This window comes from Equus caballus, chromosome 15 (genome assembly GCF_041296265.1).
Source record: "Equus caballus isolate H_3958 breed thoroughbred chromosome 15, TB-T2T, whole genome shotgun sequence".
Lineage (NCBI taxonomy): Eukaryota > Metazoa > Chordata > Mammalia > Perissodactyla > Equidae > Equus > Equus caballus.
Genome location: NC_091698.1, coordinates 27,763,646 through 27,784,293, shown reverse-complemented (window position 1 = coordinate 27,784,293; position 20,648 = coordinate 27,763,646). Strand labels below are relative to the sequence as shown.

General features: G+C 55.7%; 2 protein-coding genes across 2 annotated transcripts; both read right to left on the bottom strand.

The window, feature by feature from the left end:
- Positions 1 to 434: 434 nt before the first annotated feature.
- ASTL (astacin like metalloendopeptidase) lies at positions 435 to 14,514 on the bottom strand. The gene is given in 10 exon segments (XM_001916376.4): positions 435 to 1,427; positions 1,429 to 1,772; positions 6,160 to 6,314; positions 6,408 to 6,489; positions 9,072 to 9,253; positions 10,014 to 10,131; positions 10,601 to 10,691; positions 11,932 to 11,993; positions 13,730 to 13,855; positions 14,469 to 14,514. Coding segments are annotated over 10 exon segments (1,302 nt in total). The 3' UTR covers positions 435 to 1,331.
- A 3,201-nt stretch (positions 14,515 to 17,715) lies between these two features.
- On the bottom strand, positions 17,716 to 20,387 carry DUSP2 (dual specificity phosphatase 2). The gene is made up of 4 exons (XM_001493078.4): positions 19,554 to 20,387; positions 19,346 to 19,467; positions 18,707 to 18,926; positions 17,716 to 18,588 (listed from the first exon to the last, which is right to left on the bottom strand). The coding sequence occupies exons 1-4, from the start codon at positions 19,939 to 19,941 to the stop codon at positions 18,374 to 18,376; spliced, it is 945 nt and encodes a 314-aa protein (XP_001493128.2). The 5' UTR covers positions 19,942 to 20,387; the 3' UTR covers positions 17,716 to 18,373.
- Between the last annotated feature and the right edge of the window lie 261 nt (positions 20,388 to 20,648).

Sequence of the window (20,648 nt, the reverse complement as noted above, 5' to 3'; positions counted from 1 at the left end):
TGATGCTAACACCCAAGACCCTGCCCCTGAGTGGTCTCAGAAAATCCTTGACTTGAGACCGAAACCCCAGGCAGACTGAGGGCAGAGGCTCCAGCGTTGGTGGGCGTGCCCTCCTCTCCCCTGACATCACCAAGGGGTTGGCAAGGCCACGCCTCAGCCCTGCGCTGCTGCTCCGAGCCGCGCTGTGCAGACTCTGCTTCACCGAGCCCGTTTCCTCCTCTGGAAAATGGGTATAAGCACCTGGGGCCCCTCCCAGCGCCGGCAGGAGGGTTAAAGGCACTCATGTGTGAGAGAGTCAGCCCAGCACGGCACCCGACTCCTGGAGCAAGCACCCAACTTTATTTCTGCCTTCCCCCAAAACTGTCTGAGGCGCCTGGCCCCTGGGACACGCACAGGCTCCCGCTCCCTCCCACCCCAAGCTGGGCTTCCTTGGGCTTCTGACAGCCACGCAAACAGCACCACTGGGTCTCCTGGCTGCTCACTGGCACCCCTGGAAGAGGTCCCACCAGGGAGCCAGGAGCTGAGGAAGAGGAGGAGTGGGGTTTTGCTGAAGGAAGACAAGCAGGGTGCGCCCTCCAGGCTCTTTCCACCTTCCAGGGCCTCCCCTGGACAAACCCCGGGGCGGGGGCTCCTGGAAACAGCAATTCCAGGTGGAGAGGAGCTTGGAGTCCAGTGTTCAGAGTCCGGCATTCTTGCTGAGTGACGCTATGCAGTCTTGGCAGGGTGGTAGCTCCCCTAGGTGGCATCCCTGGGGCGGGAGCCATCCGGTGCTGCAGGGGAGGGCGTCGGCTTTGAAAACCTCCTGAAGAGCAGGGCTGGAGCCCACAGCTGCAGGGCACCATTCCCGGCCCTCAGACTTCAGGACAGGAGGCCGCTCCCAGGGCCCCAGCCACAGGGCTCCCAATGCCCACCCATGGGAGAGGTGGGGGCAGCGCCTTTAGTCCATGCCGGGGGACTGGGCCTCAGCTACAGGAGGGCTCGCAGGGACCTTCAGGGCTGGAACCTGCCTCTGCCCCACACCTCTAGACCCCCATCCCTCGAGTCCTGGAGGACATCACCACCGCCCATTCCCAGTATCCTCCAGGGCTGAGGCAGAAGTCAAGAGTGGGCAGAGCCGGGCATCCCCCACAGGCCTGCCTTCCCCTGACAGACCTCAAGGGATCCTCTGTCCCCAGGAACCCTTGGGAGAAATGATGGGGAAGGAGGGGGCAGAGGGAGAGGCCTGGGCCTCAGACAAGGTGGCTAGATTGGGGCTAGAACACAGGGCTGCTGCCCAGAGGGGTCAAGGGTTGTGCTAGCCGGCTCCTCCGGGCAGAGGATGCCCTCCCCACTCAGGGATAGAAGCCACAGGCTCGACCTCTGGGGGTCCCCCTGATGTGACTTCCAGGTACTCTGGCTCCTGGCTGAGCTGGGTTTCCCCAAAGCAGCCTGGATAGGTGCTGGCTGGTCTTCTGCTTCTAGAGATGGGGCTGGGGGTACAGTGGGTACTTGGCCCTGCCAGGACCGCTCCGGAGCAATACCAGGAGCACCTGCTCCAGGCCTTGACCTTGGGGAGGAAGCTGGGGTCTGAGGTGGTCTTGCAGAGGCCTCCACACCGAAATTCCTCAGGGCAGGGGGCTCCAGCCCATGTAGGCTCTCTCCAGGCCCTGCAGCGACACGCTGTCCTCCAGCCCTGGAGCCACTGGATTCTGCCAACAATGCCTTCAGAAACCTCTGCAGGTGTGGTCTCGAGGCAGGAGTGGGGCTCCTGCCACTGCTGTGGGCCTGGAACCCTGGAGCAGGAAAGAGAGGAGGTCATGTCCCACAATCACAGAAGGAAAGTGTGTGGCCCAGCTGGGGAGAGCCAGAGCTGTCGTCAGCTTTGTTCATAGTGACATAAGACTCAGCTCATGGGCTATGATAACCCACCATGCCCCTGCTAAGCCACTGCCCAGTACCTTCAAGACCCAAATTCCCAACGCCGACTTAGAGACAAGGACCCCAGAGCCCTCCCATTCCCTCCCCGCTTGGCCCCAGAGGTCACCACCAGAAGGGCAGGCCGCTGGGATCTTCTGTGACCTCCCACCCATGCCCCAGGCTGCTCTGATGGTCACCCCCCATCTAGCACTGCAGCCCTCCCCATCCAAACCCCGTTGCTGGCCACTCTGTGCACAGCAACACCCCACCTCTCACCCTGTTTTCAAAGCCTCCTCAAGAGCTTTCCCTGCACTTGCAGCTCCGTCCAAACCCAGGGCCATCAGGAGGACGTGGCTGAGGGCTCTCAGGCCCAGGCCCTTGGTGGGGCAGGTCCTGCTCTGCTCTTCACTGATGCTCCCAGACCATGGCTATACCCGCTACTCTGTAAAACCCATCTTCATTTTTGGCCCCAGTTATCTGGCCAGACTGCCCGCCCACCCACTGCCGCCACCCCTCCCTGTCGCTCCCGCCCATGCACTGAAGCCTTTGTGACGAGCCCAGCCTTCCATCCTCCCACACTGACCAATCTGAGTTGAGGTGCTACATGCTGACCGGTGACTCTTCTCCTTCCCATTGACCTCACGGCCCACTCACTCCTCAGACCTGGTCAGAACCAGAAACCACCTCTGCTGATGTCTCAGTTCCTGCAGCCCACCCCCTGCCTGCGGCCTCCTCTGCTTCCTGCTCACCCGCCTTCAGTATCACGATTCTTCAGCCCCGCTGAGCCACAGACTCCAATGTCTTCTTGCTCCAACCTCCTCACTTCCAGACCACTCTCCTCACCTGGCTTGGGCTCCACGGCCTTCATTACAATCACTCCTTTGGAGACATCCTCAAGCACCTCCCCCTCTGTCAGACTTGCCCACAAAACCCCAGTCCCGGAGGACCAAGTCGCCAACCTACACCATGCCCCCACCAGGGCAGCCAGCCGCCCCAGCACCACCCAAAGCCCTGCCATGTGTCTCTACCAGGTTCCCCTTCCTGCTCTCCAGTCAGCGGCTTCACCTCTTCTCCTTGACCTCTTGGCTGGCAACCTCACCTCACTCTTTATGCAATCAAAACCCTTGGACAGAAGCCCCTTCATCTGCACAGCCCAAGATTCTCATGCAAACTAGGGTCTATCTTCCTTCCCGTTAGGTCCAAGGAAGCTCCTGAGCTCCTACCAAGGGCAGCTCCTCCCCAAATGTTCTCGATATTCTTCCTTCTGCCTCCTGAATCCACCCTCTCTCCTTCTCCACTGGGTCATTTCAGCATGTAAACACGCTCCCATGTCTGCCATCTTGATAAACCTTCTCTTGACCCACAGTCCCGTCCAGCCACCTCCCAATTCTGTTCCTCATGATAGTAAAACCTCTAGGACAGTTACCCACAAAGCTCTTGCCATATTATCTCCTATTCTTTTTAACTAAAAAGAAGGTATGTAATATTTGATATTATGGGAAAGAATAGTCTAAGAAATGGTGCTGGAACAACTGGATAGTCACATGCAAAAGACAGGATCATGACCTTGGATTAGGCAAAGCCTTCTGAGATATGACACCAGAAGCACAGTGATAAAAGAAAAAGTAGCTAAGTTGGACATCACCAAAGTTAAGAATGTTTATATTCAAAGGACACCATCAAGAAAGTATAAAAACAACCTATGAAATGTGAGAAAATATTTCCAAGTCATATATCTGATAAGGGACATGTATCTAGAATATATAAAGAACTCCTACAACTCAGCTATAAAAAGACAGCCCAACTGAAAAATGGGCAAAGGATTTGAAGAAACACTTCTCCAAAGAAGATACATAAATGGCCAATAAGCACATGAGAAGGTGCTCAACATCTTTAGTCATCAGGGAAATGCAAATCGAAACTACAATGAGATACCACTTCACACCCACTAGGATGGTTATAATCAAAAGAATAGATAATAACAAGCGTTGGCAAGGGCGTGGAGAAATTGGAACCTTCTTCATACATTGCTGGTGGGAATGAAAAATGGTGCACCCAATCTGGAAAACAATTTAGCAGTTAAATACGGAGTCACTAGAGGAGCCAGCAATTCCACTCCTAAGTATATACCCAAAGGAAAAGAAAACATGTGCTCACAAAATCTCATACACCAATGTTCATAGTAGCATTAGTCACAATAGCTAAGAAGTAGAAACAACCCAAATATCCTTCAACTGATCAATGGATAAACAAATTGTAATATATCCATACAATGGAATGTCATTCAACAATGAAAAAGAATGAAGTACTGACACATGCTACAACGTGGATGAACCTTCAACACGTCATGCTAAGAAGACAGACACAAAGGGTCTCATATCGTATGATTCCATTTATAGGAAATGTCCAGAGCAGGCAAAGCTATAGAGACAGAGCGTAGATTAGTGATTGCCCACGGCTGGGTTGCGGGCACTCACACACAAGATGACCCTAGGAGTAGGATCTGGGGCATGGGGTGTGCGCACTTCAACTTGACAAGATGGCAAATTGTTTTCCAAAGTGGTTGCAGCAATTCACACTCCTGTCAGCTGGGTACAAATATCATTGTGGTCCATATTCTTATTGGTATTTGGTATTATTGGACTTTTAAATTTCTGCCAATTTAGGGGGTATAAATGGTATTGTGGCCTTCATTTGCATTTCCTCCATTACTAATGTTTATTTTCCATTTCTTCTGTGAGATACTTGTTAAATCTCTTGCCCATTTTTCTACTTTGTGGAAGTAACATGTAGAAGCTTTTTTATATATTTTGGATATGATTAGTTACGTGTTACAAAAATTCTGATTTGTAACTCATATTTTCAGTTTTATGCCTTTTGATAAATAGTAGCTGTATGGTTAATGTAGTTGGATTCATGCATCTTTCCAGTTTTATGATCTTTGTTGTTTGTGTCTTCAGAAAACCTTACCTATCCCAAGGTCATGAAGATATTATATTTCTTCTAAAAGTTTTAAAGTTTTTCTATTTACATGTAAGTCTTATATATAGCTAGAATTTGTGCATGATGAGTCAGGAATTCCGTTTTTAAAATAGATAACCAGTTGTCTGAGAGCCATTTCATGGCTAGTCTCTTCTCTCCCTAGGGACCGTCAATGCCCCCTAATCGAGGTTCCACTTCTGAGTAGGATTCGTTTCTGGACTCCTCCTTCCGTTTCAATGAGCAATTATCTATCCTTGCACCAATGCTACACAATTATATAGAGGCATTTTATATGCTGTACGTTTTATGTACATATATGTAAATGTCTACACATTTATACATTTTATATGTTATACATTTATATGAAGACATTTTATAAACTATATATCTTGATATTTGCTAGGGCAAGTCCCTCCACTTTATTTTTCTTCGAGAGTCTCTTGGCTATTGTTGGCCTTCCATGTTTTTATACAAATTTTAGAATCACCTTATCCAGATTGTCAAGAAACTCATTGGGATTTTCGGTGGGAATTTGTTGAATCTATAGATCAGGCTGGGGAGAACTGACATTTTTATGTCAGTCTTCCTATTAATGATATGTGATACATCTCTCTGTGTATTTAGGTTTCTTTAATGATTTTAATAAAGGTTAATTTTCCGTAAGACTTTTTATACAGCTTCCATCAGATTTATTCCTTGGGACCTTATTTTTATTATTGCTATTATAATGTTGTTTTTAAAAATTATGCTTTCTATTGATGTACAGAAATACAATTGTTTTATATATTGATTACATCTACCTTTTAAAATTCTTAATATTCTACTAATTTATAGATTTTGTTGCCTTCAATGCAGAAAATCACCACCTATGAGCAGTGACAGTTTTTGCTTCCTTCCCCACCCTCAGACTTTCTTTTTCTCATTGTACCGCAGTGGCCAAGACCTTCCCTACAGGGTTGAACAGATGGAATAGAGGAACAACTTGCTTTGGTTCAGATTTGAATGTTTCGACATTAAAAAATGATTTTTGCTCTGGGTTTTTGGTAGATACCCAAGTTAAGGTTAAGAAAGTGACTTCTATTCCTATACGCTAAGAGTTTTTAGTCATAAGTGAGTGTTAACCTTTTTCAAATGCCTTTTCTACATCTCTCATGGTGAGCCCCCGGTGATCTCGCCCTGCTCCCCTCTGCAGCCTCATCTCCCACCGCTTCACCCTCATCGACACACTCGACACAGCAGCCTGCTCCAGGTTCTTCAAACCATTCTGCCCATATCACTCACCTCTCCCACGGGGGTCGGGGCCACTCGGGCTACAGTCATAAAGCCTGAGGACCCGTGTGATGTCCGAGGTGCTGAGGTTCCATCGCTGGCCAATGTGGACACTGGGGGCCCAGAGCGGCGTGATGGTGGGCAGCCCACGCCGACTGAAGGCAAGCCTGAAACCCAGTAGGTTGGGGCCTGAGTCAGGATCACAGCAGAGGCTGGCAAGGCAGTGAGGAGGGAAGGAAGAAACAGAAAGGGGTCCTCACCTCCCATAGTGCATCACTGATGAGTAGTCATAGGGCACCAGCATGTTACTGTTCGGAGATTTGATGAAGTTGATTTCAAAGCCTGAAAAAATACTTGGCGATGGGGGATGGGGGCAGGTGGGGTAGAGGAGCAGTGGGGGCCAGGGAAGGGGATAGGGGACTTCTGAGAACTTATAAGATACTTAAGCTGAGGTGTCCAAAACTACAGCCAAATGTGCTTCCTCCTGCACTGCACTCCCCTTGTCCCCATCTCCTTCGTGTCTTCACTGCCTATTCCTGCCCTGCCCTGCCCTGGGGAGGGTCCAGAACTGTATCAGCTGATGTGGAAGCACAGGGACCTTGTGGCTGTTTGGCAGTAGCTCCCTAAGACTTCTCTCCACTTCCTCCTCCTCCTCTCAAGCTCACCTGGTGTGAGACTATCTTTGATTGACCTACAGCTTCCACAGTCACACGCTGCTCAGAGTGCCTTGGACGCCCCCTGCCTGCGAGATAAGGTGCCTACTCCTGAACCCAGCTTCAGTGACGTGCTCGCCCATCTCCTGCTGTTGTGAATGCCCGGTCTCCAGCAGCAAGCCCACCTTCTTCCTGCCTCCAGCCAGCAGCACCCACCCCCCAGGTTTGGAATCCAGCGCTTCCCCGTTGGCCAGAGCACCCACTTCTCCCTGTCACTTGGGTCCTCCAGGCCTGGGACGGGCAGGGGTCCCTTCCCCTACTTCTCTCCTGCCCTCACAGTGAGCCTCTGAAAGAAGAGCTGCGCCTCCATCTCTGCCCGCCAAATTCCAGCCAGCCCCTCCCACACCCTCCTCCTGGGCACCAGCAGCCTCCTCACCACCAACCAAATGGCATTCCAACGCCTTTATATCCATCACCTGCCTGAAACACCTGCCCCTAGAGAGTGTTCATTTCTTTTTAAAATCCCTTAAGTTATTGAACATAATTTTGAATAGGCAATATATTCATCTGATTCAAAAATCAAGAAATGTTAGAAGATATAACAAATCTCCAACCCCATCCCCCTTCGAGTTCCGACCTCCCCACCCTCAGTTAATTACTGTTATTATTTGTGTATCTTTGCAGAGCTTATTCTGTACATAGTCACTAACCACAAATGCACTCTCATTTTCCTCCGTTCTTAAGCAGTGTTTTCCATTAGGGGAGCCAATGTTTTCACTTGTTTTATGTTAAGAAACCAGCTCTTGAGTTTATTAGTGCTGTTTTCTAACTCATTAATTTCTGCTTTTACCTTAATTCCCTCCTGCTTCATTTTTTCTTAACTTGGATTGAAATACTTAATTTGTCCTGGTTATTGATATAAGTACTTAAGTCTACACGTTTTCCCTGAGCGCTGCTTTAGTTGTTAGCCCCTGGCTCTGTGTTTGTGAATTTTTTCCAGAAATCTGGGAATTTCTTTAACCCCAGAGCTAAGAGGTTTGTTGTTTGTTGGACTTTAATTTCCAAGTGGAAGCAGTTTTTGACTGATTTGTCGCTGGTTTCTATCTTCTACTTTCCATCATGATCAGAAGGTTTGTATTGACTCTGTTTTTTCAAATTTGTACTTTCTGGCTATCACCTGCTAAGTTTTCACAAGTATTCCACAAGCACTTGGAAGGATTATGGTCTCTATTTTCAGGGCACAAAGTCACTATCACCCCTCTTCCCCACATCCCTAATCTCCGATCTCCATCCCCCATCTCATTATAAGGGGCTACCCACATCCCCCAGACCACCGCTTTCTCTGGGGGCTCCATGCATTCTGGTCTCCTTGGGCCCCCTCCCCCGGCCATTCCACCTGGCTAACGTTGGCCCCAGCAGCAGGGGCGCCTGCGCCAAACGCCCTCTGCTTGCAGGAAGCTTTCCCACTCCTCCCCCTCTGCTCCCACCCCCCCAAACCAACCTGCTGATCATGCACGTCCTCTGCTCCCCTCCCTCATGAAGCAACTGACTCTACTCCTCTTACCCCACAAATCAGGATGTCAAGCCCCTCGAGGGTGGAGTCCCACCTTTACTGAGGTCAGATCCCCAGGGCCTACCCAGCACACAGCTGCTGCCATTCACTGGCCTCTGGTGCAGTGACCCACTCCCCAGACAACCTCTGCTTTCATGCTGCCGCCTTTTAGACGTGGTCTCCCTGTGCCTCCTCTGTCCCACGTGCCCATCAGTGCCCATCTCACAGGCACCGAGCCCCTCAGCACTACCCTCAGCCTCCTCTGTCTGGCACTGGGCATGCAGCCTACTATCTCCAGGGCTTCTCTCTTGGCTCAGCCCCCACAGCTGGAACACAGCCCCTGCCCCCACAGCACACAGCGGAGTCTGGAGCCTGAGGGACTCTAGTTGAGTACACAAAGAGCAAACGTCGTAAGATACCACCAGCCCCACCCTCAGGTAACCCACAGTCTCAGTGAGGAGAGATGAGAGCGCGCAGTGGCGTCGCCCTCGCTCAGGGGTGACTGTGGGTGGGCAGGTGAAGGCTTGGAGCCCGGAGCAACAGCATCTGGACCACTCTCCAGGTCTCAGAAGCAGGAACACCACCTTCCCCATGGGAGACAGGTAGGTGGTGGGAGAAGATGGCCAACCTCTTCCAAGTAGCCCAGCAACTCCTCAGGCCCTGGCCCTCTCCCCGTGGGCCCCCCGGGGCCAGCCTGGCCTGTGCACGACCTGGCTTACCTGGGAGGATCTCATTCCAGTTGACACGGATATAGCGGTCCCGGTCAGCCCGTGCATGCTCGTGCCAGAAGCCCAGCACGTGCATGAGCTCATGCAGGACAATGCCCCGGCCCCTCTGGAGACAGGTGGGTGCCAAGGATACCACCTGCATCCCTCCACTGCGTCCCACACCCGAGAAGCACCTGCAGGGCCATGAGAAAGAGCTTGGTGGGCACCAGCCCAGAGAAAGCCAGAATAGACCCAGGCCCCTGCCCCCTCCTCTCAAGTCCCAGGATGAATGAGCACCAACAGGTAGTCCCCATCCTGGACTCTAGTCCCGGGCTTGCTGTTCCCAAGTCCCTTCACTGCCTGACCTTCTGTGAAATGGGTGTACTGGGACCCCATCACCAGCCTGGGCGGCAGGGAGAAGGCAGAACTGATATTGACATGGGTAACAGGAGCAGCTCCTTAAGTGAACATATGGCTGGGGGGTGGGGGGGCCCTGAGTCAAAGCTTTCCCACACATTATCTTAGGCCCCTGACAAGCTAGGAATTAGGTATTGCCAATCATCCCCATCTCAGAAGGGGGAAGAGGCTCAGAAGTTAAAAGACTTGCCCGCAGTCAGGTGGCTCCTGCATTGTGGAACCGAGATCCGAGGCCAGGTCTGTCCCACAAAACCTGCACTCACTCACCAGACCATGAAGTCTCCCCGAGACGAGGGCTTCGTTAAGGAGGGCAAGCACTAATTCCCCTCCTCTCCCCGACCTCTGCCCTGAGTATCTGTAGGTCCAGCTCACGTTGGGCAAACCCCTCAGAGTGGGCACGGGGACTTTGCACCCAGGAAGACAGACCCAGAAGTAAGTTTGAGACAATGGCTTAGTTAATTCCCGGCTGAACTCAGAAGCAAGCTGAGGAACTCCCCCTGCACACACACGCGCACACACACCCCCAGGAGGACTTACCCAGACATGGGGATGATGGAAATGAAGTCTCTCTGGCCCTGGTAGGCGACAAACCTGATGCACGTGAAGCGTTCAAACTCGGCGAAGGCCTCCAGGATGACCTCGCGGCTGGGCTGGTCTGGGGAGGACGCCCTGGCTGAACCCCCAGCCAGGCCCCCAGAGACTCGTGCCCCCTGAAGCCTGCAGTGGGATGGGCCACTGAGCCTCACATCACTCTCCCAAGATGGAACGTCAAGAAAGGGCAGGTGACAGTGCTGGGGGAAGAAAGCGGGGCTCCAGACAGACCCAGGTGTGTGACCTTGGGTAGGTCACTGTCCACTGGACCATTCGGTCTCAAGACAGATCCTATAGTACCTAGATGTACCTTCCACATGAGCTCTTCGAGGATTTAACCATCTCAACTCAGGAGCCCTCAGGAAAAGAAGGGCTTCTGGTGGAAGGGCCCTTTATGGGGTGATGGTGGAGGCAGGTGGTGATGTGGAAGAAGACGGAAAAAAACCCAGAGAGGAGCCCAGGCTGCATTTGGACTAAGGGCCTGGGGCAGGGAGGGAAGCCTGCGGCTCCCAGGACTAGGGGTGCACACTCACCGTACTTGCTGGAGAGCAGGAAGGGGACCTCCACAACCCCATCATTCTTGGGCCACTTGTTGCTGGAAGCCGACAACAGCCGGAAGGGACTCTGAGGAGAGAGGGCAGCTCAGGGACCCAGGCCACCCAAGCTTCCTGCCCACAAGGATGCCACACCTCAGGCCCCAAGAGGTCTAAGGATGTGAGAGGCAGGCCCCAGGTACGTGAGGGTGGGAGGCCATTAGAAATGGGATAGCAGCATGGGAAGTCAGCAGGCCAGCTATGTGCATGATGGTGCACAACAGGACGCTTTGCTCTGTGTAACACAGAACTCGAAACTTATTTTTAGACATGGGCCCCAGGGGGCCCAGCTCAGAAGGGCTCAGGGCTCCCCAGGCAACCCCTGAAAGCACTTCGGCAGTGCCCCTCGCCAAGCTTCCTGAATGTGCAGGTGGAAAGACTGGGACAAGGTCCTCCTCAGGCTGATGCTAAGGCGACACCCCTGGCCTCTGCAGCTCCATGCTCCATTCTTCTGCCAACCATACCCTTTGAAGCTTGGGCTTCACAGCACCCCAGCAGGTCCTGCCTCACCAGCTACCAGAGGTTTTCCTGGACTCTGTTCTTACCCCCTGCCCTCACTGGGTCACCGGGAACAGGGGCCTCGCCCTGCTCCTGGGGGTCCTGCCCAGGCCCTCTCCAGCCAGCCTCATGCTGCGCCATCAGCGGAGGCCTCCAATCCACAGAACAGTCTGTCACTGGATCACTGTCCTATTCAGGAGCCTCCTGCCATCCCCAGTCTCCTGAAAGACGGCATGGTTCTCCTGAACACAGGATGTGCCCTCCTCCACTGGCAAGTGCTCCCAATTCCCATCAGGCCTGCTGCCTTTCTGACTCAGCCCCTCACCCCCTGCCAGGATGGGGTCCCCTTACTCCCTGTCCTGTCTTCCCCAGATCACCACTACCACCCGCAGTGTTCACACCACACCTGCCCACAGCCCCACCAGCCACTCTGCCAACCTGTGCTCCTCTCTCCCCTCATCCCACTACTTCCTAAGCACCTCTCCTGGGCAGGGTACCCAGCTGCATCTTGAGAGTTCAAACCCTCTCCTTCAGGAAGCCCTCCCGGGCTGACTGCTGCCACCACTCCAGATCGACCCTTAGCGTTCAGGCTGGCTTATTCCTAACAGAACATTTGCTCTCACTTTGGCAAGAAGAGGTGTCTATCAAGCTATGAGCAATGAAGATGGATCCCTCACATTTCACAGCCCCAATATGCCTGGGGGTGGGCTCAAAGGCCTCTAACGCTATCTGTGAGGTTATTTACACCCACGTGTGTGCATGCTCACACTCACCGGCCGGAGGATGTCCCCCTCGAGGAGGAAGCTGCTCTCTGGAGTTTCCTCTGGGATGAGCCCTGGGAAGGAAGGGAGGGGTGTGCATGGGCCTGTGCCCCCTGAGCAGGTCCAGCAGAGACCTTGCCTCTCAGGCCAAGAAACCCCAGGGTCTGGCCCTCCTCCGACTCTGGAGCTAGAGCTTCCCTAGGCTCTGAGGCTATGTGGCCTCAGGTAAGTCACACAGCCTCTCTGAGTCCCGGTCTACAAACCTGCGTGGTGCTTCTCAGCCTGATCACATCCTTCTCCTGCTCAAACACAGTCCATAGCTCCCACGACCCACACAGCCCAGGCCCAATTCCTCCCTCCTGCGCCGAGGCCCTCTGCTGTCAGGAAGCAGCCTTTTCTTCCAGCTGTCTCCATCCTCCACCCCAGCCCAAGCCCCACTCCTCAGAACATGCCCTGGGCTCTCCTGTCCCACCTCATCCCCTATCTAATTCCTACCCACCTGTGTGATACTCGGGGCCCTCATGGTGGCAGGTGACAGAAATTCCAGCTCGTACCACCATAGGAGGTGAGTAGTGGCTCCCTCGAGCGAGCCTGGCTCTCCCTCTTTCTCCCCTTCCCTCCCCGTCTCAGCTTGTCTCCGCTTCTCTCTCCCACCTCGTTTTCTGCCACAGCTGGCAGCCCTTCCCCACAGCCTCTTTACTAAGATATCAGCCCCACGAGGAATCTTAGAAGAGCTCCGGGCACCCTGGAGGAGCCTTGGGTTGGGTTCCCCAGAAGCATCTGCAAGTGCTTTATTGTGGGAGCGAGGACAGCTGGAGAGCTCTGGGGAAGAACTGGGCTCAGCTGGAGGGTAGCCTCAACCTCATCCCAGGGAGCTCTGGACCCCAAATGCACCACAGACTTGTCCCCCCTTGAGGCGGGGGCCAGCCCCATGCCCTGTATGAGTCACTGGGGGCCGGCCCGGGCAGGGAAGGGTGTGGCCCCCCAGGCGACAGGCTGATGGCCTTCAGCTGTGATGCCTGAGCAGCCAACATTCGCGGCCGCTGGGGAGGGTGTGCTTCCTGGTGAAGGGCATCAACGCCTGCTATCCAGAGGCTCGCAGATGGCCGTCGGGCCACCAGCAGCCAGGGCTGAGAGTGTCCTCCCTGGCAGCTGAAAATCAATGCCAGGGAAGCCTCAGATTGGTTCTGGCTATCTCCAGACCAGTCACAGTGACCAAAAGGTGGCATCTTGGCCTGCTCGTGCTCAGCAGCACTGGGGCTCCAAGCGAGCTGACAGAGAAAGAGAGGGGCCAGCCACACAGTAGCCACCGCATCCCCACGTCTGGCAGCTGCCCATCCCTCAGCTTCAGCTCCAGCATCCGCACTCTGGTCGGTTTCTACCAGCTCTGTCCCAGGAAATCTATCTGTTCTTCTTCAGCTGAGACCTCAGACAGGGGGCATTGAGCCTCGTGCTTCTCTGTCCTCGTACCCTCACACCTGCCCACCATCCTGCACCAGGCAGTGATACGTTTCCAAACATCCACTAATAACTTGGCTCAACACCAGATTTGGAGAGCCCCGAGGACCCATGCTTACATCAGGCCGTCTTTAAAAACCTACGCTTTTCTCCCTTCTTGTAGAAGTAACAACCCAGCAGAGAAGACACAGGAAAATAGACTCCTAAGAGGTTGCTCATGGAGAGCCGGCTGAGCGAGCCAGCACGGTCCCTCCCAGCTGCTTCTGCTCGCCTGAGTGCTTGGCATGGTTTTCAGCACACTATGGACAATTTTAAATCCCCTCCACCCCACAAGAAGACACAGTGCCCTCACCTTGGTTAATCGCAGGGATGTCCTTGTCCCAAGACGTCTGGGTTGCCTCAGGGGCCAGACCTTCTGAGAAGCTGGGCTCACAGGCTCCTGGGCAGCTGGAGGCTGAGGGCGCTCCTAGGATCAAACCTGGCCCAGACAGACAGGTGCATACACACTGGTGCCCGAGATGCCCCCAATGGTGAGACAGGACGACAGGACATGGGTCGGGGTGGGGTGTCAGACCTCAAGACCCAGGCCCTTCACAAAGGGAGGCCTCCAGCAAGGAGTCCTGGGAGCCTCTCCTCTCAGCCCCAGCTGGTGCTGAGGCCCAGACAACTGAGGAAGGAGCTCCCTTAGTGGGACCAACACCAGGCAGCCACATGCTCTGAGTGTCTGGGTGTGTGTGAGGTAGGGGAGGGAGCAGGAAGGAGGCAGGGATGGACCTCAGGCTCCAACGCTGAAGGCAGGGTGCGGGCTAGTCTCAGACCCTGCCCCATGGCTCCCTTCTCAGCCTGGGCAAGCCTGGCACAGCCAGCAGAACAGGGAAGTCTGGAGTGCCACTCCTGCCAGGCAGACCCTCTGCAACCAGGGTCTTCAGGTCCCCTTGGGGCCACCGGGAATTGACTTCTAGGAACATTCCTTGGAGAGCCCGTTCTCTGAGCCTTTTAGATTCCCACGGGCACCAGCCACACCTTTCTGGCCTCTCCCCAGCACTCTGCAGGCTGGAGCCAAAAGGAGGAGAGTGAGGCAGCCTGCTTACCTGGAACAGATAGCAGACCCAGCACCCAAGGCCAGAGGCCCCCCATGCTCATGCTGCCTGTGGCAGGCCCTCACTGGCCCCTCAACAAGCAGGAGCTCAAACCCCCAGCAGGACAAGGCAGCCTCATGGCAGGCTTAGCACCACCCCCTCCCCTTAAATGGCAGCTTCTCCAGCCCCCACCTGCAGGCCTGCCCCAACCAACTCCACCTGTGCCCCGCCCAGCAGCCCCCACCTGCAGCCCTGCCCACTCCCTCACGTGCTCCCCACCCCCTGCCCAGGCCAGAGCCTTCTGGACCCTGTCAGACCCCTCCTGGGCTGGCTGAAGTGGACAAGAAGGTGGGGAGAAGCCAGGCATAAGGCAACCTCGGATGGTTGTCCCACTGGGGGTGCGCCTCTTCTGAGGTCCCCTCCCACCACCAGGGGGCAGAGAAACATTGCAGAAAGGCGCTGAGGCGGGAGCGCTGGGAGGGACCTCGACCTCCAAATCGGGGAGCCCCCTTTCCTGCCCCTGCCCTGAGCTGAGACGTGGGAAAAGCCGCCTGAGACCCTGAGGTGAAAGGAGGAAAAGGTGACTACATTTTTATAAGCTTTCATTTTGATATGGACGATTAAAAGTGCAGGGTCAGTAGAAGTTCACAAGCTGAACCCCCGGGGTCACCGGCGCCCCAGAGAAGCCTGCCATGCGGAAAGGGAGAGAACTTCTGGATACCTACACCCTCGCATGGACACTACCCCTGTCATCCCCACAACAGCTTTGCAAAATCGGTGTTTATACCCGTTTCACAGATTCAGAAACTGAAGCTCCTTACCCGTATTCCTCCTCCTCTGCACCCATCACCCTCTCAGGAGGCCTATCCTCGGAGCTTGGTCACCAAGGGGCCCACCTGGATTTAAATCCTGGAGGTAGAGGATTTGGGGCCACCCCCCTACGACTGCCCCATGAAAGCAAGCAACAGAGCCAAGGTCGCCAGCTATTGTCCACAAGTGCCCTTCAGCATCCTGCCAGGCCTGGAATCCAGCATTTCTCAAAAGACAGGAGTCAGAATCAGAGGAGGACCGTGATGAAGACAGATGCCCTGCTGCCCAGGTAGAGTGTTAACAAAGGGGAGGACGCAGCAAGCAACCGCCTCAGAGGAGTGCACAGTAACATAAGCATGGTAATAAATAATCACCCTGCTTGGGAAGAAAAACAGATTCTCAGTTAAGAAATGCAGTTTGTCTCAAGGACATTATGCTAAGTGAAATAAGACAGTCACAAGAGGACAAATACTGCATGACTCCACTTACACAAGGTCCCTGGCATAGTCAGATTCGGAGATGCAAATAGGCCGGTGGTTGCTGGGGGCTGGGCGCGGGCAGAACTGGGGAGCCACCGTTTAATGGGTACAGAGTGTCAAGCTCTGGACATCCATTGCACAACTATGTGAATGCGTTTAACTTTAACGAACAGTACACTTACAAATAGTAAAGATGGTAAATTTTATATGTTTTTACCACAATTAAAAATTTTAAAATAAATAGAAGGAAAGAGAGAAAGAAGAAATAGAAAAGAAGAGAGAAAGAAGAAAGAAATGCAGTTTGGAAGATAAACAAGAATGCGAGGAGGGGAGGGTGCAGTGGGGGTTGGGTGGGGTGGGAGAGAGTGAGGTAGAGATAGGGTGAGATGGGATGGGGGTAGGGGTAGGTAGAGATAGGGGGACGGGTGGCAGGGGCCTCAGCCACCAGCCCTGCTGTGTGTGAGACGGGGCTGGGACTGGCCCCAGAGGCCCCCCACCCACCCTGAGCTGGGCGTGGGGGTTGTGGGCAGGTCCAAACCGAAGCCCACTCAGGCCCTGAGGAAGCCCTGAGAACAACCCCAGCTGTGCTCCGTTCTCACCAGGGAGTGCCCCCCACCAGAGAGCAGAGGCCACACGGCTCTGGGGGCAAGCTGTCTGGCCTTCACTGAGCCTCATGGAGTGAGTGCCCGCCAGTGCCAGACTCCAGGCACGGGGCTGAGCAGACCACAGGCCCTGCCCTCAGGAGTAGCCAGCCTGGTCGAGACACACAGCTGTCTCTCACGGGCCGTCGGGAGCTAACACTTCCTAAGCACCTGCTACATGGGGTGCTGGGCCAAGCCCTGTACACGGCCTGACTTGTGTAATTCTCGAGACCACCCAAGATGGGGGGCTAATGATAAAACCCCATCTTACAGACAAGGAAACTAAAATACAGCGAGGTTGAACAAAACTGGTACCCTAACCATGAAACAACACTGCCCGCTCAGGTGTACCCTGCTGGCGCTCAGAATGCACTAGGTAAGAGACGGCATTCTGTAGGGGTGACCTGAGTTTGGAAGGACAAAACAGAGTTCGCTAGGTGACACTTCGAGTGGCCGGGAACATCAAAGGGGAGGCTGAAGCAAGATCGGCTCTCACAGAGCCGCCCTCAAGGGCCTCAGCATCCCGGCTCTCAGGCAAATGACAGCACCCGCTTCAGCCAGCCTCGGCAGGCACCCGTCTGCTTCTGGCTTGGGCTGGCCCATGTCTCATGCCTCCTGCTACATAGTTGGGTGGGCGTGAAAAGTCATGAAGCCCATCCCTAGTGACATGTCCTCTGCACCAGACACCAGGCCTCATGCCTTCTGGGGACAAGAAGGAACTGTTCCAGACATTCTGAGGCCTGGGGGCCCAACCCGGGATGTAGGAGAAGAGGTGAGAGGCTGTGCTGCCCTACTGTGGGGAAGTGGAGGCCTGGCCTAACACTCGTACACACAGCCCCAGGGAGAGCCCCACGCACGCGCACACGCACGGACACATGCAGGTACATAGGAACACCCACACTCATGACATGTAGGTGTGTGCAGGCCAACAACAGACACACCCATAGGAACGGCCACATATATGGGCACACGCGTGCACACACAGACACCCATCCACATGCTCCAGAAAGGAAGTGAGGATGACCAGGGCAGCGCTGGGCCCAGTTCTGAGTCATGGACACAGCCTTTCCCCCCACAGGACCAAAGCTGGTAACAATAAGGTTGGAGCTGGCCTCCCAGGACCGGCCTCTTTCAGCTCCGAGACGAGCGCTGCCTGGGAAAGGACCCCAGCACAGGGACACCCCGCCGGGAGGGCGCCTCCTAGCAAGGAGGTCACACCTGCCCCTTCATTCTTCCTTTCCAGACCTCAGCACACGAGGAAAGCTGAGGTCTGATTAAGAAACGGCGTTGGAGCATTTTCCCAGAAAATGGGACCAGACGCTTGGGAAGTTATTTTTTAAACAAAACAATATTTTATTGACACATCCTGAATGTTCTGTATAAATATAAAGTGCTAAGTTTCCAACCCCCGCCCACAGGGCGGGAGGAAGTGGGGGAGGGAGTGTTAAATGTCAGTTGAACACAACTTTCCAGCATTCACAGGCGTGAAATGCTCGCATCCGTACACACGCAAGCAGAGGTCCACACGCAATATACACATCACCTCCGGGAGATGCAGCTGCCCCAGGAGCGCAGGGCGCAGGCTCCAGGCCCCGGGTGGCCCACCTCCCAGACAGGGCTCCTGTTGTCACAGCTTGTTCCTTGGAGCTCTCAGGCTGCCGAGGGCTTCAACATGGTGGTGGGGCCCGTGGGTGGCCGTGGATGTAGAGTCCAGTTAGTTTCTGCCAGAGGATGAGGAGGAGGCATACCCTCCATTCTCCTCCCCGCATGAGGGCCGGCCCTCAAACCCCTAGCAGAAGAGCACCAGGTGAGAAAGTCCAGCATTCCCGCATCCCCAGCACACCCACCTGAGGGCTTTTCAAACTCTGAGGAAGGGGCAACTCTCCCTGAGGTGAAGGGGACTGCAGGGAGGCAGCTCCCCCAGGAGTCAGCGGCCATGTGTGCCTCAGCCCTGGAGGAGCCAGCATGGCGGGGCCCCGGCCCTGCCTCAGTGACACAGCACTTGAGTCTCAAACTGTAGCAGCTGCCCCATGAAACTGAAGTTGGGAGAGATGACTCCCCGGCGTTGCTTAACAAAGTCGAAGGCCTCGTCCAGCCGCACGCGGCGGCTCTGTATCAGGTAGGCCAGGCAGATGGTGGCGGAGCGCGAGATGCCCGCCTGGCAGTGTACCAGCACCCGGCCTCCGCTGTTCTTCACAGAGTCTGCAAGGGAAATGGGGGAGGGGCGTCAGACAGGAAGGTGGGCAGAAGAGGAGACAGGTGCTCCAGGCCCCTCCCCTGGGGCTCCTCCAGGTTCCGGGGCGGAGGCCCTCCCTCTTACCAATAAAGCCTATGGCCTCCTGGAACCAGGCACTGATCTCCACCATCTGGTTGTCCTCCACCGGGATGCTCTTGTAGTGCAAAAGGCCCTCAAAGTGGTTGGGGCAGCTGGCAGAGACGTTGAGCACAGCTGTGATGCCACAAGCCTGCAGCCCCTGCAGGTCCGCCGAGTGGCTGCAGCTGCCCAGGAACAGGTAGGGCAAGATCTCCACAGGGCCGCCCTGGAAGAGGAGGGGCGGGCGGGGGTGAGGTCTTCTCAGCCCAGCCCTGGAGGGCTCTGCCACCAGTAGGGGCAGAGACATGGGGCGGGGCAATAGGAGCCCTCAGCCACTCCTGACCGGGGATCAGACTCAGGAATAGGAGCAGGACACAAGGGGACACGCAGAGACACAAGGGGACACGCAGAGATATACGCTCACAGATACACACGTCCCTCTCAAGACCCCAAATATACTGCAGACATATAGAGACACACAGAGGCGCACACAAAGGTGTGCTCCCTTTTGCATGCGGACACACACACAGGTGACTGTGGACACGGCCAGACTCCTCGAATCCACAAGTGGCAGACTCCACAGAGGCGCCTATCCTGCATAAGGGGCCAGGGGGACAGTGACAATGAGCCCTGATCTCAACTCACCTGGTCATAGAAGGGAGCCCTGGCGTCGGAGCGGCTGTTTTCGGCCGCAGCAGGCGGCAGTGCCGGGACGGGGGATTCGGAGCACAGATCGGGACAGCAGGCCTGGAAGCCATCGAAGCCTCCTGCAGGGATTGTAAGGGCACGGTGAGCCGGGAGGACCCGGCTGGGCGGGGAGGGGCGGGCCGCGGGCAGGGGCACGGGCGCTCACCTCGCAGGAAGCACACGGCGGTGGGCCCGGCGCGGGTCTCGTGCAGCAGCGCGGCGAGCAGCACGTGGGCCGGGCCGTCGGGCGCGAGCTCGGCTACCGAGGCGCTGCCTTCATCCAACACCACGACCCGCGCCAGCTCCCCGCGGGCCAGGCGCGCCCGTAGCGCGCGGTCGGGCAGCAGACAGGCGAGGGCGGCGGCGGGCGGGCCGCGCGCGCGGCGCCGCAGGAGTGCGTTCCAAGGCACCGGCCGCGCGGCGCGCACGTGGCGCCGGCAGAAGGCCAAGAAGGGCCGGCAGTCGAGCAGCAGCGTGCGCTCGGCCTCCCTTGGCTCCCGCAGCAGCGCACCCAGCGCCCCGCAGTCCAGCTCGCGCGCCGCCTCCAGCCCCATGGCGGCCGGCCCGGGCAGCCTGCTCTTCCTCCTCTTCCCTCTCCTCTGCCTCTCCCAATCCCCCTCTGTTCTCGCGCTCCCGCGCTCTCGTGGCTGCCGTGCTCTCAGAGCCGTCTGCTCTGGGCGCCCTCTGCAGCGCCGGGCTTAAGTACCCGTGGGCCGGCCTCCCGGGTAACCATACAAGGGCACAGCAGGAAGTCGCCGGCCCCGCCCCCGCGGCCTCACGCGGGGCGCAGGCGGGGCGGGGCGGGGCGGGAGCGGGGACTGGGGCCGGCGGGGGGTAGGGGGTGCGCTGGGGGAGATCGCGGGGGACCGGCTCTTGAGGGAAGGTGTTTGCCATGGTCAGTGGGCCCCAAACGTCCCCCTCCCATCTTTGCGCCCCAGCCTGGAGGAGCGATCCCCCCCTTGACCTGTTGCGCGCCGCTCAGATGCACATCCCCATCCACGGAGACTTGGGGTCGGTGGTGCCCCTCGCCCTGCTTCCTCTCCCTTTTCTCTTTCCCTCCCAGGATTTTGCCCCTTAGGAATTTGTTACAACAAAAATTGACAGAGCCTGCTGCTAGGGTGATTGCCACAGTGGAGGATGGGAGCCCTGCTGAGATGGACCTTTTGTCTTGTACTCAGAGACCTTGGGCAGGAGGGGCTTTCTTCCCTCTCCTCCTCCCCCTCCCCCATTACATGGCTGAGACCAGCGCTGGGGGTTTTGC

Bases quoted from the DNA above. Each gene is read 5' to 3' on its own strand.
- DUSP2 (XM_001493078.4), bottom strand. From the start codon at position 19,941: ATGGGGCTGGAGGCGGCGCGCGAGCTGGACTGCGGGGCGCTGGGTGCG. The intron at 18,927-19,345 runs GTGAGTTGAGAT...CTCCTCTTCCAG, and splicing joins GGGCTCCCTTCTATGACCAG to GGCGGCCCTGTGGAGATCTT. The intron at 18,589-18,706 runs GTAAGAGGGAGG...TTTCCCTTGCAG, and splicing joins GGAGGCCATAGGCTTTATTG to ACTCTGTGAAGAACAGCGGA.